Source organism: Spinacia oleracea, chromosome 2, assembly GCF_020520425.1.
Source record: "Spinacia oleracea cultivar Varoflay chromosome 2, BTI_SOV_V1, whole genome shotgun sequence".
NCBI classification, from domain to species: Eukaryota; Viridiplantae; Streptophyta; class Magnoliopsida; order Caryophyllales; family Amaranthaceae; genus Spinacia; species Spinacia oleracea.
In genome coordinates, this window is record NC_079488.1 from 4,202,175 (window position 1) to 4,219,595 (window position 17,421).

General features: G+C 38.6%; 2 protein-coding genes across 3 annotated transcripts; one reads left to right on the forward strand and one right to left on the reverse strand.

Annotated features, from left to right (window-relative positions):
* Positions 1-1,888: 1,888 nt before the first annotated feature.
* On the forward strand, positions 1,889-7,283 carry LOC110779299 (caffeoyl-CoA O-methyltransferase-like). Its single transcript, XM_056835355.1, has 6 exons — positions 1,889-1,915; positions 2,295-2,336; positions 2,990-3,069; positions 3,764-3,908; positions 4,767-4,898; positions 6,381-7,283. The coding sequence occupies exons 1-6, from the start codon at positions 1,889-1,891 to the stop codon at positions 6,642-6,644; spliced, it is 690 nt and encodes a 229-aa protein (XP_056691333.1). The 3' UTR covers positions 6,645-7,283.
* A 488-nt stretch (positions 7,284-7,771) lies between these two features.
* Positions 7,772-13,313, reverse strand: LOC110779300 (deoxyhypusine synthase). 2 transcript variants are annotated; one of them, XM_021983830.2, is made up of 8 exons: positions 13,140-13,313; positions 12,430-12,648; positions 12,174-12,341; positions 10,956-11,174; positions 9,920-10,006; positions 9,060-9,165; positions 8,742-8,977; positions 7,772-8,144 (listed from the first exon to the last, which is right to left on the reverse strand). In XM_021983830.2, the coding sequence occupies exons 2-8, from the start codon at positions 12,625-12,627 to the stop codon at positions 8,037-8,039; spliced, it is 1,122 nt and encodes a 373-aa protein (XP_021839522.1). In that variant the 5' UTR covers positions 12,628-12,648; positions 13,140-13,313; the 3' UTR covers positions 7,772-8,036. The 2 variants fall into 2 exon arrangements, with proteins under 2 accessions (XP_021839522.1, XP_056692380.1); XM_056836402.1 differs by lacking the exon at positions 13,140-13,313 and having other exon boundaries at positions 12,174-12,337; positions 12,430-12,570.
* Between the last annotated feature and the right edge of the window lie 4,108 nt (positions 13,314-17,421).

Consider the following 17,421-nt stretch of genomic DNA (forward strand, 5'->3'; position numbering starts at 1 on the left):
TAAAGAAAGGAGAAGAAGATAAGGTGTACAAGTTGAGGAAGGCATTGTATGGGCTCAAACAAGCTCCGAGAGCTTGGTACAGCCGTATCGAAGGTTATTTTCTGAAGGAGAAGTTCGAGAAATGTCCGAGTGAGCATACCCTCTTTACCAAGACAAAAGGAGGTAAAATTCTAATTGTTAGCTTGTATGTTGATGACTTAATATTCACCGGAAATGATAAAGCAATGTGTGACGAGTTTAAGAAGTCAATGATGATGGAATTTGAGATGTCGGATTTGGGAAAAATGAGACATTTTCTTGGGGTAGAAGTGAAGCAGAGTGTTAATGGGATCTTTATTTGTCAAAAACGGTATGCTCGTGAAGTATTGGCAAGGTTCAAAATGGAAGAAAGCAATGCTGTTAAAAATCCAATTGTGCCAGGAACAAAGCTCACAAGAGATGAGAATGGAGAGAAGGTGGATGAAACTTTGTTCAAGCAATTGGTTGGGTGTCTCATGTATCTAACAGTGACTAGACCTGATTTGATGTATGGAGTTTGTCTCATAAGTCGGTTCATGGCGAGTCCGAGAATGTCACATTGGCTTGCTGCAAAGAGGATTTTACGCTACTTAAAAGGGACAATCGAACTTGGAATTTTTTACAGGAGAAATGAGAGCAACAGCACGAGACTTATGGCTTTCACGGATAGCGACTATGCCGGTGATTTGGATGATCGGAGAAGCACGACGGGCTGTGTGTTCATGATAGGATCTGGTGCGGTCTCATGGGCATCAAAGAAGCAGCCTGTAGTTGCTCTTTCCACCACTGAGGCTGAATACATTGCTGCTGTGTTCTGTGCATGCCAATGTGTTTGGGTCAGAAGGATTCTGGAGAAGATCGGAGCTGAAGAAGAGTCTGCAACCATCATCCACTGTGACAATAGTTCGACCATTTCTTTGTCCAAGCATCCGGTTCTTCATGGAAAAAGTAAGCATATCGAAGTGAGGTTTCATTACCTTAGGGAGCTGGTGAATGGCGAGATTGTTAAGCTGGAGTATTGTGCAACAGAAAACCAAATTGCAGACATCTTTACGAAACCGTTGAAACTGGAGCAGTTCGAGAAACTGAGGATGCTACTTGGAATGGTCAGCTTGTCTGAAGTAAGCTTAATTCAGGAGAGTTAAGCTTAAGGGAGGGAATGTTGGAGTTTGAATTAGTCAACATTGAATAAGTCATTGGCTGTTTTAGTCAATACATGTCCGAGTATTTAGGTAGTTGAGTCATGGAGTTGAACTAGTTTGTAGCTGTTGTTTGTTTCCTGTTTTTTTGCTTGTTTCTGTTTCTGTGTTTCTCTTGTAAGGCTATATATAGCCATCATCTTTGATTCAATATATTGATCACTTTCAGCTTATCAGTTCACAGTGTTGACTATTTGTTGGTTGATGTTTAATTTACCTAAGAGTGATAGAGTGTAGGATGGGAGTCCGCATTTTGTCATCCTAAGAAAGGATTCGTCTCGGGAGATGATTGGAGTCCATAATTGAACCAACATTTCATTCATGTAGTGTTTATACATTATCGTCCCTAGTTTCGGTCCTCTTATGCTTGTATCATGATCGGTTGTCGTTTGATCCCCATTCCCTAGCCTCGTTTGTCTTTGGTAGTTAGTTTAGTTGATTTAGTTTTAGTTGGTTAGTTGACTTTCCAACTCGTTTCGACCTAACTTGTTGTTCGATTAGCATAATCTAGTGCACCTTAGTTCTTGTGGATTTCGACCCTTACTTATCGCTTTACTTGTGTTTAGTGATTAGTTTAGGTTTTTGTTTGATTAGGAGAGACTAGTAACGACCTAATTTTTTCCTTGATCAAGATGTGGCAAATCTTGTAAACTCTGTGCAGGAACTAAAAAATGGCGTATACACATAAACATGTGAAGGTAAAGATGGCTGTGGGTCGGGTCGGGTCGGGCTTCGTGCCGAGCCCATGGGTCGTGGACCTAACCGTGACGGGCCCACGCCAGGCCCACGTTGTGCCGGGCCGGGCCGAAAAGTTAAAAATAAGGCCCAGGCCTGACCCAAGCCCAAGTGCTTTCGTGCCGTGCCGGGCTGGCCCGTCGTACCTAAGGCTAATTTGACTAAATTTAACGTGCTTTGTCGTGTCGGGTCGAGTCGTGTCGTGCCTTGTCGTGCTTTTTCCAAAAAATTAAGGCCCAAGCCCGGCCCACGGCCCACGACTTCGTGCCCGTGTCGGGCCGTGCTTTTTCCGTGCCAGGTCGGGTCGGGCTTCGGACCGGCCCGGCCCACAGACATCTTTAGGTGAAGGACACAGGATTGCTGAAAAGTGAGGAGTTGCACAACGTGAGTATAGTTTCTTCGGCTTTATTTTTACTTGTAAACTAAATTATTTTTTATTGGCAAATTTGTCAAAAATGGACCTTTTATATAATCCAAAATTTGCGAGAAAAAACATTAAATACATTTTTTTGTGAAAACACCTTAATTTACTTTTTTTTTTTTTTTTTTTTGTAAAAACACACCTTAATGTATTTTTTTTTTTTTTGTGTGAAAGACAACCAAATAGAAGTTTTCGGCGTTGACCGGGCTTTTTAGGCCATTGACTTGCACGTGAAAAGCACGTGTAGCTTTATTTTGCTAACTAGACCCAATTTTCCTCCAAAATTCTACGCTTTAAAACTTAAAGTTGAAAAAATAAAATCGAAAAAATTCAAGTTTAAAAATTCAAGACTCGAGAAATAAGTGTCTTTAGCCAAACTGAAGCCACACGTGCTGCTCACGTGCAAGTCAATGGTCGAAAAAGCTCAGTCAATGCCGAAAACTTTCTTAAGGCTGTCTTTTGCAAAAAAAATTACATTAAGGTGTAATTTCACAAAAAAAATTATATAAGGTCATTTCTCGCAAAATTTGGCTTATAAAAGGTCTTTTTTGACAAATTTTCCCTTTTTATTTGTAATGCTAAATATTTAAATCTTTACATTTCATTATGAAAACAGTATATTCTGGAAACTAGTGTATATCCACGCGAGGCAGAACCTCTTAAGGAGCTGAGAGAAGCAACTAAAAATTCCCCACGGTAAAATTTCGGGTCTATTTATTCTTCTATATATTATTATTACTAGATTTTAGCCCGTGCGATTCACGGATTCTATTAAATTGTCAAGTTAAAATAAAACTCTTATACATATCAACTGTTATATTTTATATATTAGATTAGATAAGTTCTTTTTATTTTGGATTGAATTTCATTTTAGATTTTTTTTTAATTATTAGAGTGTTTGATTTTGGATGAAGTTGTATAGTACTCCCTCCGTCCCAAATTACTCGTTACACTTACTTTTGCACAAAGTTTTAGATGATAACTTGTTGTTTGGTTATCAATTGTTATTTTATTGAAAAAGTAGATGTTACAGGAATTAGTGGGGTATTTTTTTAATTGAATGACAGATGGTGTGGGGACAAAAAAAAATTTAGTGAGGAGAGAGAGACAATATAATAATTGTGGGGTCATTCCTAATTTAAAAGTGTAACAACTAATCTGGGACGGACAAAAAAGGAAAGTGTAACAACTAATTTGGGACGGAGGGAGTAATATTAGTAATTAATTAATAAAAATATCTACGTGTCACCTACTTATTTATCTACGTGACACCCGACATTTTAATTCAAAAATAATTTCAAAATCTTATATTTCATTGGCCGAAACCATTAGATTTCCTACGTGGCGCTCTAATATTGGATTTCTGTTTGATTTGTTGTTCACTTACAAGGTCCTTTATGGCTGCCTCACCAATTGCTGGACAAATGATATCATTCCTGTTGAAAAAGGAGAATGCTAAAAAGACTATTGAAGTTGGAGTGTTTATTGGATATTCCCTCTTGCTAACTGCTCTTTCAATCCCGGATGATGGCAAGGTTCATCTCTTGCATTCATCTTCTTATTAGTGGTCACTACAGATGGTCAACGAGGCGGGTTGGTTGGGTCATGGGTCAAGGATAGTTGACACACGACTGACAGGGTGGAAGTCGGGGTGAGTCGGGTCGTGGGTTGTGTCGAAAAAATGAACACAGTACGTGATGGGTCGTGGGTCATGGAGGGTTGTGCGGGTTAAGTGGGTCCGGAGGGTTTGACATGGTTTAGAGCATGATGTGATTCCGATGGGTCTAGTGGGTCTATACGGATTTTGGAGGGTGATGTGGGTCTGGATAGATTTGGAAGATTACTTAATTAGCGTTAAAATCCAAAAAATTACAAAATTCATATGAACTTAAATTAATTATTTTCATGTTATTGACATACTCACATAAATGTAGTTAATGTATATTTAAACGATAAAATTAAATATATTAGCATTATAAATATACAAAATAGTTTAAATTATGATGGCGGGTCGGTTGGGTCATTGGGTTAGGTGGGCTGGGTCCGTGTGTCATGTGGGTTGTATGTCGAGTAGGTTTGGTTTATGTGTTGGATGAGTTATGTTTCGTGGGTTGGAAGTGTCGCGGTGGGGTCGAAATGGGTTGTGTTAAAAAAACTCGACTCATGACACATCAAAATAAATATCCATATTAGGTGATTTGTGTCATGGGTCCTAAATAAGTCCGACCCACGTGATCCACTAAAAGCTGTGTCAGGGTGAGTTAGGTCAGATCCAATCCACTGGCCATCTCTAGTTGTGTGTAACAATTGGATTGTTTCTATTGTTTTTTTTTTAATTTTTTATCTATGACTTAATTTAAGAATAAACCAACTTATGTTTATTGTTAAAACAGATTACTGCAATTGATTGTGATAGGGAAGCCTATGAGATCGGCTTGCCATCCATCCAAAAAGCCGGTGTTGAAGACAAGATCGACTTCATTCTATCCGATGGGCGTCTAGCTCTTGATAATCTTCTGCTCAACGTAAGCATCCGATTCCATAGAACTACCTCCTCTGTACATTACTACTTCTATTACACAATGATCTATACACTTTCTGTTTTAATCTGTTTTATAATGTTATTTACATCGGTGTTTTATACTATTTTTGAACATGAAAATTAACCATTTTATCCTTCTTACCCCACAACAGTTACTTTATTCACCAATTCAGTCATAGTCGTTCTTCGAGTCGGTTTAGTTACAGTTTCTGATTAAAAAAAAAAACTAGCATCGTCTACAAAATCATTCTGAATGAGATTCTCGAAGAATTCGCTCTCGGGGTATTTACCTTTCCTATATTCCCACTCGAGCGGGATCAGAGGACACCCACTCAACTGTTTACACATTCTTCTTACTTCATCCATATTTTATTATATTCACCTATCTTTTTACACAATCTTTCACTTTTGTCTTAATATTTGTGCAAATAGTATCTGTAAAGATAATTTTGACACGGGGATAAAGACCAAATGATTAGGGATGGCAATGGGTCGGATCTGGACCGGGTCCGACAAGATCCAGACCCAAACCCGCTTTTTAAGAGGTGGATCCAGATCCGACCCAGATCCGTTGGGTCTAAAAAAATCAGATCCAGACCCAGATCCACTGGGTCTTATGGGTCTAGGGTCGGATCTGGGTCCTAAATGGGTCTAAGCGTATTTGTTTTCCAAAAAAAATTGTCCCTCATTTTTCTTATATTACGTAATTTTTTCTCCCATTTTTTTTTATGTAAACGTAATGTTGCTTTAATAAAACCACTAAATATGGAGTATTCGTTAATTTTGTTTAGGAAAAAAAATCATATTAGCCTTGTATTACAATAAGTATTTAAAATTTCTAACATTATTATTTATATGTCACGTCAAACAATATTTAAATAGTTTAACATCATAAGAACTGAATAAAGTTTAGCAGGTAAAGATTGAATCATATTTAAAATTTAATAATTTTTAATTTTTTTTATATATATGGATATGTGGGTCGGATCTGGACCATCTGGATCTTTAATTTTTGGACCTAGACCCAGACCCAGACCCGCCCCATTGAACAAAGACCCAAATCCGCCCCAGATCCACAGGGTCTAACTTTTTTGGACCCAGACCCTTATAAATGGATCGGGTCCAACCGGATCTGAGTCGGATCTTGGACCCATTGCCATCCCTACAAATGATGTAGACATCTTTAGATCCTAGGTCTTAGGTACACCACCATTCCATATCGCATGACTCAACCCAACTAAAGTAGTTGACATCAACAACTATTAAAAGGTGGGCCTTGTTCTTTTTCACTGCTCTGATTTTTCTAGTTTCTAGTCTGGTCTAAATATTTTCCGTGAGTTTTTTTTTTCTTTTTCTGGTCTGATCTGATACGGTCTGATTTCCTGATTTGATCTAATAAACACCAAGATTAAGATGACGAGAACAAAACATAAACTGACCTATTACCTTGGTCGAGTAACTACAGGCAGAAAACGAGGGGAGTTTCGACTTTGCCTTTGTGGACGCGGACAAGCCTAGCTACCAGAACTACCATGAGAGGTTGATGAAACTCATCAAAACTCTTTGGGCTGGAACAGTTGCCATACCTGAATCACAAGTACCAGACAACATGATGAAGAGTCGAAACGCCCTCATTATATTCAACAAGTACCTGGCTGATGATCATAGCATTGACATTGCACAACTTCCTCTAGGAGACGGTATTACTTTCTGTAGACGTCTATATTGATATGTACTTTCATATGTCATCGTGCTTGAAACCAACATAAGTGGCTGGAGTTGGCGGATGCTGGTGCGTGGCTCAAGTAAAAACCTGCGTAGCTGAGCTGGTTAACAACTTGTGTTAGGTGTTAGGTGTTAGTTCAGTATGATCATTTCTTCTCTGTTGAACAATTTGTGGGAAGTGCAATATTGTGTTTGATTCATTAACTTTGATTTTGTTGGGACTGTAATAATGTGCTTGATGCACAAAATTTGATTTTGTTGGTCAATTAATACTTTGAAATACAACTACTACCCTGTTTCAAGGATTAGAAATTAGTGTCTTTCTCCTGCACTCCCGCAACTAGCAATTGTACAGGGTATTCTCACCTTTGTTATCAGAGCAAGCACAACGATCTCGATAGTTGTACTTGTACTTTCTCTGAGGGGCTAGTTGTACGGGATACATATCAGCAGGCTGGTAGGAACCAGTAGCAGAATAAGGCAAGAAGGAAGCTACCTGCAACATCTCTATCAGTCGGGTAGGTGATCATCCCAATCAGCAATGGCTGTATCGGCATGGTATGATCAGGGTATACAATATGGGTCAACGGGTCGCTATCCTATGGATCGTAGTCCATACCCACCCGGCCCGCCTATATATATGAACCTTATTTATTGTGAAAGGTACGTAATATCAATCATTCTACTAAGCACTTATTTCCCTGACTTAAGCATCTGAGGGGGATCCTCGAATCACCCCAGATGGCAGCCAAAGTCTTACCAGCATACCAGATCCAAGGCAAACATCAGCAAACATCAGACCTCTCCAACCGTTCCTATTCCACACCAGTGCGCAAGGAGTTTATAACGCACACTTTAGCTTTTGCCAGAATTAAATATGTATGTTTACCAAGTCAAAAATAGGTTCGTGCAACTAATTCAAACGACCAACCGCAACGACTGGCCAGCAAGGCCCACGAAGGGGCGCGCTTACCCGCACACGCGCAGCCAGCAGGCAGCTGGGCCAGGGGCCGCAGCAGAACAGAAATAAAAAGCTTTCCCAAAACAACCTTTGTCTTTTAAATCTTTTCTCACATCACACGGAATTAAGTCACGGGACAAATACGGTTTAGCAAAATTTGGAGATGGAGATTTTGAATTTATCTGAAAGAGTATCTCAAAATTTGGAGATTTTGAATATATATCTGAAAGAGTAACTCAAGTGCTCAACAATTATGTTTTACTAACTACGCAACAGAAGCCGAGAGACCAGACTTACTGGTTATGGCAGTTCAACGGTTCTGCTTTAGAAGGATTAGTAGGTGTAACGAAGAAAGATAAACGAAACAGCAGAAGCACTACCATAGTTGATTGCTTGCCTCAAGATCACCATGTAGCTTCAAGTGAGGTCTGAATATCAAAATCTTCCTCCTATGTCAGCTTTTGAATTAGCTTCTCTCTCTCTTTTAGCAGCAAAGGTTTCTGCAACTAATAGAGGGAAAGCAATAGTGGCATCACAATGCACCTGAATACAAAAGTCCGGTAAAAATTAGGACAACAATTAACGGAATGTAGAAGCAAGATTTCAAAGAAAATAGGAACTTTTGTAATTTGCCACTTAAAAAAACCCGAATTTGAGTTTTACCACCTATAAAATACTAAAAAATTCTTTTAAACACCTTTTAACAGCATAATTAACGGCACCGTTAGTAGGGTTCACAAATTAAGCTCCCCCCGCCCCCCCCAAAAAAAAAAAAAAATTACCCAATTTCTGCGATTTTCTTCTATACTTCTCCTTTTTCTTTCTTATTTTCTCCTTCCTTCTTTACTCTCTTCAATTCTTCACAACCCATTTTTGCACTCCAAATTAATCAAATTAAAAACTTAAAATGGATTTGTGATTATGCAATAACAAGCCAAATGCGTGATTTAAGCTTAACAACAACAACAACAACGGTGGTTGAAGAAAAGTAACGATGCCGTTAACTTTGCTATTAAAAGGTGGTAAAACGAAATTTTAAAATTTCTTTAGGGTGGTAAAACACAAATTCAAGTTATTTTTAGGTTGTAAAACACAACATTTCCAAAAAAATAAGATACTTCGTATAATAGTTTCACAAACCTTAACGGTTTTAGCAGAACCTCGGATTTTCCCCCAAGAGACGGCCTCATCAGGACGAGCACCAGAATCACTGCCGTCATACTCCTGTGCAGTATTGATGAAAACTGCGTAATCTGCCCCATTTCGCATCATATTTGCATTGCAAATGTGATGCTTGGGTAACCCTCCTCCAAGAATTATCATGCCGGTTTTCCTTGGACTCGCATGAACAGCCTCACCATTCATGGCTCTTATATCTGCTCACAGCCAGGAAAAAAAAACCGATAAGTATGCAACACTGGTAAATGTCATTCATCACATTTAGAAAGATATACTGACCTTGAACTACGTCAACAATTAAACCGGGATTCCGTATTGAATGAAAATACAACATGTCTCCAAGTGATCCATCTGTTAAACCTGGGCAGAATACTGGAATATTATTCTGAAAATTGATACATAAAGTGAGCTGGATCAGTTTTGATTTATCAAAACACGCACACACGCACACACAAGAAGTACATTAAACTTGCATGCTAATATACTATAGCACTAACTAACATTTACCAACCCGTTCAATCATCACCTATTAAGGATGTGTTTTATTCACCTGATTTTTCACTTATTTTTTCTGAACATATCTTATTTGAACTTAACTCAACTTATCTGAACTTATCAAAACTTATGTTAGTTATAAATTGTACTTAGATTACCCTTATTTTTCCTGAACTTATCTTATCTAAACTTAACTGAACTTATTTTTCCTGAAAAGGTGAACAAAACAGAGCCTAAAAGCACCTCCCTTGCTGTAAATGTAGAGAGACACTTCTTATTAGGAGAAACTAGTAAACGCCTGTTTCCAATAGACTTGTCATAAAAACGATTTCCACATTGTGTGTAGGCAAATTTAAAATCATAGAGCCTGGCTACTCTATAGAGCATTGATAGTTTGTTGAGTTTGAACAAAATATTGCTAGTCACAACCGTGTTCTGAACAATATTGTATAAGAAGAAAATAAGCAAGAACCAGCTTCGTATGCTGTCATACAAGCTTCGAAGTTCATATTAGAGTGGATTAAAGATGTGCAAAATTCAAGGATGACAACCATTTTTCATGGCTATCAAAGTTTGATGTTTCTATAAATACATTTTCCTCCTTGTCTCATATTAAGAACATTTTAAATTGGCAAACTTCTCACCTTGTAGGCCCAAAAAAGGTATGAACTCTTGTCATTTATTTCTTTTCCCAAACGAGCGATCAACTTTGAGGGTGTCCATGTTATCTTCTGCAAACAACAACATTATTAAGGGAAATAAAAAAATAAAAAAATAAAAGTGAATCTCCCAACAAAGGAGTTGAAAACCAAAGAATTAATGTCAGTGAAGAAAGTAATTCCAAAAGCCTTATTACAGTTGTGTTGGACTTGGGGAAAAGCACCCACCAGCCCACCACAGGCCCAGACACACAAAAACATAACAATTATCTAATTGGAGATGAGGAATTGACATGAAAATTGACAATGTCTTATCAGAATTTGTGATGCAACGTCAAATTATTTAGATTATCAAAGAAAAACATGAAAATAAGCAATGCTCAATCAGTAATTCTAATCCAAGTAATCCAACATCATTTGGTCATATGATATTTGACTTTTATTTTTGAATGGTAAGAAGAATAATACATTAGGAGCCTCTACGGTACCATCTATAATGCATGCTATTAACTACTCCGTATATGCTTTTCAGGAAAGTTTCATTTTCAGTTTCAGAAACCTATGGAACTTGGAAAATGGCAACCAGCAAGGTATTCTTAAGTTCAAGCACAAATTAACTCCAGTAGCAGCGTTATTTATCTACACTACTGCTAATAATAAACAAAAGAGTTCAAATTTCTAAGCGAATAATTGATTTACTGTTTAATTTTATGTGTTTCTACTTTGCCGGACTCGTCAATTCGTCATGTCCTCATTATCTGGAAAATGTGAAGTCACATTTCCTTGTTTCTTTTCTGTCTATTCCCATGCAACATGAGGTACCAATGTACCATCAAAGGGATATTTGAGAATCATATTGACCAATTAGTCTAGTTGAATCATTAACAAAATCTGAAACATACAATTTTACAGGAAAAGCCGAAAAGTAAGATTGATTAGGACCTGATTTGTTAACAGCAGATGTATAGACAAAAGGCATAGCTAGTGAGACAGCCAACAACCAACTTTACATCAAAATTACCTCTGTATTTTGCTCTTCCAGCATTTTATCAAAAATTGGAACAATCCAATCCTCAAATTTGCAGTAGTTGTCATTTGGGACCAATAAGTTACCAATGCGATTCAATCCTTTCGAGCGTAATTGCGCTCCAGGTAAGGAAAAATCACCTTTAAATGTAGGTGCAAGACATTTTATAAGATCCTCTTCTACACCACCAGTAGTAGTTACAACAACATCGACCTGAATATAAGCAAATGCCAAACTTTTTAGTGCAAATACTCCAATTTTAGAGAGTAGGAAAAAAGAAGAATGCTAAACTCATTGCTGCATAACATGGTCATGAATCTCATGATACTACGATAGAGTAAAGAGACATATACTGTGTGCAAAACACAGCTCTCAATTGACGGTTCCAATGGCTGAAAATAGGTTCAACCAATGATTCAAATTAGATAGAGTACAAAGTACTTTAGGCTTCGCATCTGATCAACAGCCACAATTTATGTTTTTGACAGACCAACAAAGTATTTCAGGCTTCAGAAAAAGATTCACAGCCACAAGATGTTTCTTTGACAAATATATCAAACCAGAAATTCAGCTAAGAACAGAGAATCAAAGTCAAGATTCGTTCAAAGGATTCTACTCTTTATGTTTCCCCTTGTCTTTTTGTGTTTGAATAACTACTTTCCAAAGTCAATTATTAGTACAGGGAAAGCATTTCATGAGCAGAAAAACATAAGTGGTGAAGGGTTCCCTGAAAAAAAATTACATTATTCCATTAAAACTTCCTCCAAGCAACAAAATTAATGTGCCAAAGGGTTCCTTAGTCCCTCCTTTAATTAGACTCCCTTCCAACTTGTTCCTTTTAAACGAATCGCACAGTTCATGTGACAACCACTATTATAGCCATTCTAACATAACATTGATAGAGTCGAACTGTAAAGAGCGAGAGAATGTCATTTTAATCACTGTGTTGAGTAAATGGCTCACTTCCTGCCTTCTTATCAAACAACAGAAGTACAATATCTGTGCATGCAAGTTATATGCCACTCTATTGTTTTACTCCAATCTTATACGAAGTACATTTATCCCCTAAACCAGAGTACTGAAGAAAATGTTAAGCACTTAATCTACTGAAATATGTAACTGAAAAAGCTAATTCCACATCTCTTTCCATGTTCAAACGAGAAAAAATAAAAATTAAACAAAGCATATTGAAAATTTTGAAGCTTATCTCACCATATGATGTTGAACAAGATATCGTACAGTGTCACGGACACCGGAGGAGATAAGATTCGACGTAAAACCTAAGAATATTTTGCACCTCACAGACTCCCTAAAAACAGGATCCCTCTCTTCCTCACTGCAATCTTCAGCTGCTATCTCATTTGCCAGCCTCCAATCTAGCTTTGAACCACGAAACACCCAAATGAAAACACAATACAAAAACGCGCCGAAACTTAAAACTGTATTTCGAACTAAAACTCTAGCTAACCATTTCATTAACAGCAATAATAGCTTCTCCGAGATTCGATGCTTGGAAACCGGTGGAGATGAACGATTTAAAAAGCTGGGGATAGTTCACTCCTTGATTAAAATCATAACCCTCAATCTTAATGCATTTCCCTTCTAGGGTTTCTGACTCCTTGAACACCACAGAGCGAACCGACGCCACAATATCATCATCACCCATTTTTCTACACCTAATTCAAATCTACCACAACAGAAAAGTAAAGTTATACAATCAATGGTTCTCACTACAATTACATATTTACATATTCAAAAAAGCAAAATAACCACAATATCATCATCACCCATGTTTCTACTCTACACCCAATTCCAACCACAACTATACATATATGTCTCACTACAATTTTACATATTCAAAAAATAAGAACAACCACAATAATTTCACAGAAAATATTCCACAAATAAGCCTTTGAAGCAAACATTATTGAGCCACATAAAAAGAATAATAAGACAGGGAATCTCAAAAGCAAAAGGTACCCAGATCATAAAATTGAGCAATATGAAAACCCAGTTTTTTTTTTTTTTTTAAGGAAATCAGAAAAATTGCAAAATTAGGTTAATGCAATTGAGATTAACAAACAATGGTGCAGAGGAATCAGTAAATTATATGCAAAAATAAGAGGGATAGGTGCGAATGAGTGCGTGTGTAAGAGAGGGAAAGAGATGAGACACTACCTTGCCGCCGGCAGCTGGATTCTGGCTTTTGCTCACCGTCGGAGGTGGAGAGGCAAGTCTGGCAACAGTTTAGTAAATGGATTGAACTAGAGTTGATCAACTTGAGCCCGACACGCTCGGAGACCCGACCAGAAAATAGTGGGTTTTAGTCAGAAATTATTGATCCGATTTTCGGGCTCAGTCGATTTTTAAAGTTTTGGGACAGGTTTTGATCAACATAAACCTATAATTTTTGTTATAAAATTGTCCAGTTTCGAAAAGCCCGTTAATTTTAGCTCAGAATTGCGGGTTTTGGCATAAAAAATCGTCTCAGAATTTGGCTCGGTCTGACCCGACATAATTTTTTTTTTGAGGAAAACCATTCAAGGCTTAGCTATTATTATTGTTTGATAAACAGATATCCGACCTGACATATTTGGCTGACTTTTTAAGACGTGGCTCGGACCGTCTTTGATCAGGTCTAGATTGAACCAACACAGCTTGTTTATTGATCATGTGGGGTTAGAGTTGACTAGTACTTATGTACGCGACGCCTGTGCGAATATATTTTGATTTATTTTCTATTTCACTCAGCATTTTCATTATTTGGTATTTTATATTATAATTAGTATTTGGGTTCGGACAATGTACCGGATTATTGTATGGATAACAATAATTAGAGAGTATTATATTCTTCCAGAAATTATGTTCGATTTTTTTTCCACAAGATGCTTTTATTTTATTTTATTAATATTAATTGTGAAAGATAACGTGTATAATCTCATGGTTCAACGAGGTAAGACTAAACCAAAGATAGAGAAACAAGACGCACATGACTTTCATAAAACCATGGTAAGACCAACCTAACTCTCGAGCAAACAATCAAACGGAGTTATTGAGACAGAAATCTAGCTCGGATACAAATAGAGCCACAAAGCATCATGATCCACAATTGAAACAACCAAGCTTGGCCACAAACTATTCTCAATCAAGTTAGTCGTCGCCGCATGTGAGGGGGTCGAAAAAGCACGAGGCTAATGCGTGACCTCGTCCCTCGTGGGTGTGACGTTTCTCTTTGTCAAATCAAGTGTAATTGGATTTCCTGTGAGTTTACACCCAATTGACTAGTAATATAGGAGTCGTCATTCAGTTTTTAACGACAATGAGAAAAACTGACAAAACCCGGTTATCGTGACATAAAGGGAGTGCAATTATGTTTGACCACGATGGCCATAGGTTCCCTTGTGATCCCTGGTGTGGGGATCTCTCAACATACACCCGCAAGGTAGAGATTGAGGGTTCGGGGGACTGTAACTACCGAGAGGAGTACTCGCTCTTCGATAACTCCAGAGGCAGGATATCCTTACTAGCTCAGCATACATAATTGAAGGGACATGCGTTAACTATTAAACTAATCTGAGTTGATTTTAACAATATGCAACACATAATACTAGATCGATCGCGATTATCTGATTTAGATTGCTTTAAGGGACCTAGCATGATGGTTCAATTTCCCAAAATATTATCTTTATTAGGCGTGATAGAATAATCAGATTTAATTAGTTTAACAGTTTATAAAAGGGCGAGGAAAGCAATTAAATCATGGAAAAGGGACACATTACGACGCACCCTTGAGAGGTGCGTCACGGTTCTCAGAAAACTAACCACTTTGACTTTGATATTTCTCCTTTTATTTAATGAATCTCAAGTTACGGGCTTAATTCTTCAGCTACAAGGGACAGGATACGTTCTATTCGATTTTTGGATCGATTGCGACAGAACGCGTGATCAATTTCGCAGCGTGAGGCTTAGGCTTAGGGGTTGGAGTCAATATTAGAATATGAATTGTGTGTTGTGTTCACGTCGAATTTGGGGTTGTATTTATAGGGAAGAGTTCGTGGAAAGATAGAATTGTAGAGCTCTAATCCAAGAAGAATTAGGAGAGAACACGTCCCAGGTATTTTCAGCGCCCAGGGCTGGGCGTTAAAGATTTCGGCGCCCAACTCAGGGCGTTGAAAATGGGATCCAGGCAATTTCAGCGCCCAGGGCTGGGCGTTGAAAATGATGTTTGGGCCGAGTTCTTTGTCAGATTTGGACTCTTAGAATCCGGAGTGTTTGAGATTTATCCGAGTCTTTTAGTGCGTATTAACTTTGTGACGGAATGCGTCTGGGCCCGTTACGAACTCTAGGTTCGTTAGAATTTTAATTAATACGTAACTCTTATTTTCGAATTATACTAGGAATAGGATTCCTCTTGCAAATTCTATCTCTTTTAGGATTTATGTTGGAGTGCAACACCTAATTCTGACAGGTTTCTATCTTTTATGACTTGCCACTTTTAACAACTACCCATTACGGCAGTTACTATTTTTAGCAGGTTTCCATAAATAGCAGGTCTCTATAAATAGCAGGTTTTGGGTGAAATGAAAAGGGTGATTGAGATTCGTTATTTTATAGGAGATGCGTTGCCAAGTGGAGATTTATGTTCTCATCATCGAACCTTCCCTTTCGGGAATGGAGACAAAAGTAGGTGTCTACAGTTAGCCCCCAACTTTGACTGAGTCTTGGGATGAGACGATGGTCAAAGTACTAGACAGAGTGCGTCACACAAGCCATAGTGTATGTGACTTGTTTTGCGAGGGTCTCACGAGCCCCCGAGTGATAACATTTGACTTAAGGGTCATCACTTGAAGTGTCGACATATCCCTCACGTGTCATTGGGATTTGTCAACGGATAGTATAGAAACTCCCTCACTTTGTCATTGGAAGTATCTAAAGATGCGTAGAAACTCCCTCACTTTGTCATTGGAAGTAGCTACAGATGTTTTCGAAATCAAAGCTATAAAGTGTAATCGGGCCTGGCCAAGCCCAATCACGAGGTAAAATGTTTTTAAAGATTCTCATTTTCAGGGTTAGCTAAACGAGAAATTCCCTTGTTTTTATAGAACGTAAAACGAAGGAAAATCCAGCACATCGTTCTTTTTTGGAAAAACGGAAAACCAATCCCTTAATTTTTGGAAAAAAGGAAAACTACTCACATCGCTCTTTTTTGGAAAAACGGGGGACCAATCCTTTAATTTTTTGAAAAGGGAAAACCAGAAAAAGTTATCGCTGCAGCGACTAAGGACCTACGCGGTTAGTGGCGCAGACCCCGCCGGCTAAAGATGGCGAGCCTATCCGCTAAGGGTGGACACCCCGTCCGATAGAAGTGGATGAATCTGTTTTGAAGTTTGTTTGTTTTCTTTTGAAAATAAGGACCTACGCGGTTTGTGACGTAGAACCCACCGGCTAAAGATGGCGAGCCTGTCCGCTAAGGGTGGACACCCCGTCCGATAGAAGTGGACGAATCTGTTTTGATGTTTTGAAAATAAGGACCTTCGCGGTTTGTGACGTAGACCCCGCCGGTTGAAGATGGCGAGCCTGTTTTTGTTTTGAAGATTTTATTTTCTTTTCATTTTCGAAAACTGAGGACCTGCGCGGCTAGTGACGCAGACCCCGCCCGCTGAAGGTGGGCGAGCCTGTCCGCTGAGGGTGGACGTCCCTGAATCCGTTTTTTCGATTTGGAACTCGCGTGGTTCGCGACGCGATCTTGCCCACTGAAGATGGGCAAGTTCCTATTTCTTTTGTTCTTGTGATTTCTTTTGAGAATTTCTTTTTATTCATTATTGTAAGAGAGAATTCTTTCGAGGGATGCTCGGATTTAGTTGCAACCTGAATGTGGGTTGACAACGTGTTTAGACGGACCATTGTCTTGTGGTCATCATCTTTCATGGTTTTGAGCTAGTCTTTACGGCTCAATTTTGCCACTACCTGGGTCCTTGATTAGGGGACTATGTATAAGTATCAACGGCGACCTTTGTCTCGAGGTCGTAATCCGGCTTTATTTTTTGAAATTATCCAAACACGGGACTTCGTACAGCGTAGTCTGGGAATATTGTTTTAACTTTGCATACTCTTTTTTGAAATATTTATTTCCTTTCGAGCCCCCCAAGCACTCGTGCCTGACGGTCATTTCTTGTCAAAGAGGTTCCTTGGGGATACGCATTTTGTAATGTCCTTGATCGTGTTTGGGATCGTGCTCGTAAGTGCGAGCGATCTTTGTAGTGGTGTGCTACTCTTAACAAAGCCGTGAGGTGCGACTTTCAGTAAAGAAATCGGCAATTTTCGAGTCGAATGGATACGGCAGGGCCCTATAGAAGTCAGAGCCTTTTCTGGGTCTGGGCTCATTTTCGGCGCCCATGCCTGGGCGTTAAAGATTTCGGCGCCCAGCGCTGGGCGCTGAAAATGATTTCTGGCGAGGTTT

Bases quoted from the DNA above. Each gene is read 5' to 3' on its own strand.
- LOC110779299 (XM_056835355.1), top strand. From the start codon at position 1,889: ATGGCGTATACACATAAACATGTGAAG. The intron at 1,916-2,294 runs GTAAAGATGGCT...AGACATCTTTAG, and splicing joins ATACACATAAACATGTGAAG to GTGAAGGACACAGGATTGCT. The intron at 4,899-6,380 runs GTAAGCATCCGA...GAGTAACTACAG, and splicing joins TTGATAATCTTCTGCTCAAC to GCAGAAAACGAGGGGAGTTT.
- LOC110779300 (XM_021983830.2), bottom strand. From the start codon at position 12,627: ATGGGTGATGATGATATTGTGGCGTCGGTTCGCTCTGTGGTGTTCAAG. The intron at 11,175-12,173 runs GTGAGATAAGCT...GCTTATATTCAG, and splicing joins ATCTTGTTCAACATCATATG to GTCGATGTTGTTGTAACTAC. The intron at 9,166-9,919 runs GTGAGAAGTTTG...ATCAATTTTCAG, and splicing joins ACCTTTTTTGGGCCTACAAG to AATAATATTCCAGTATTCTG.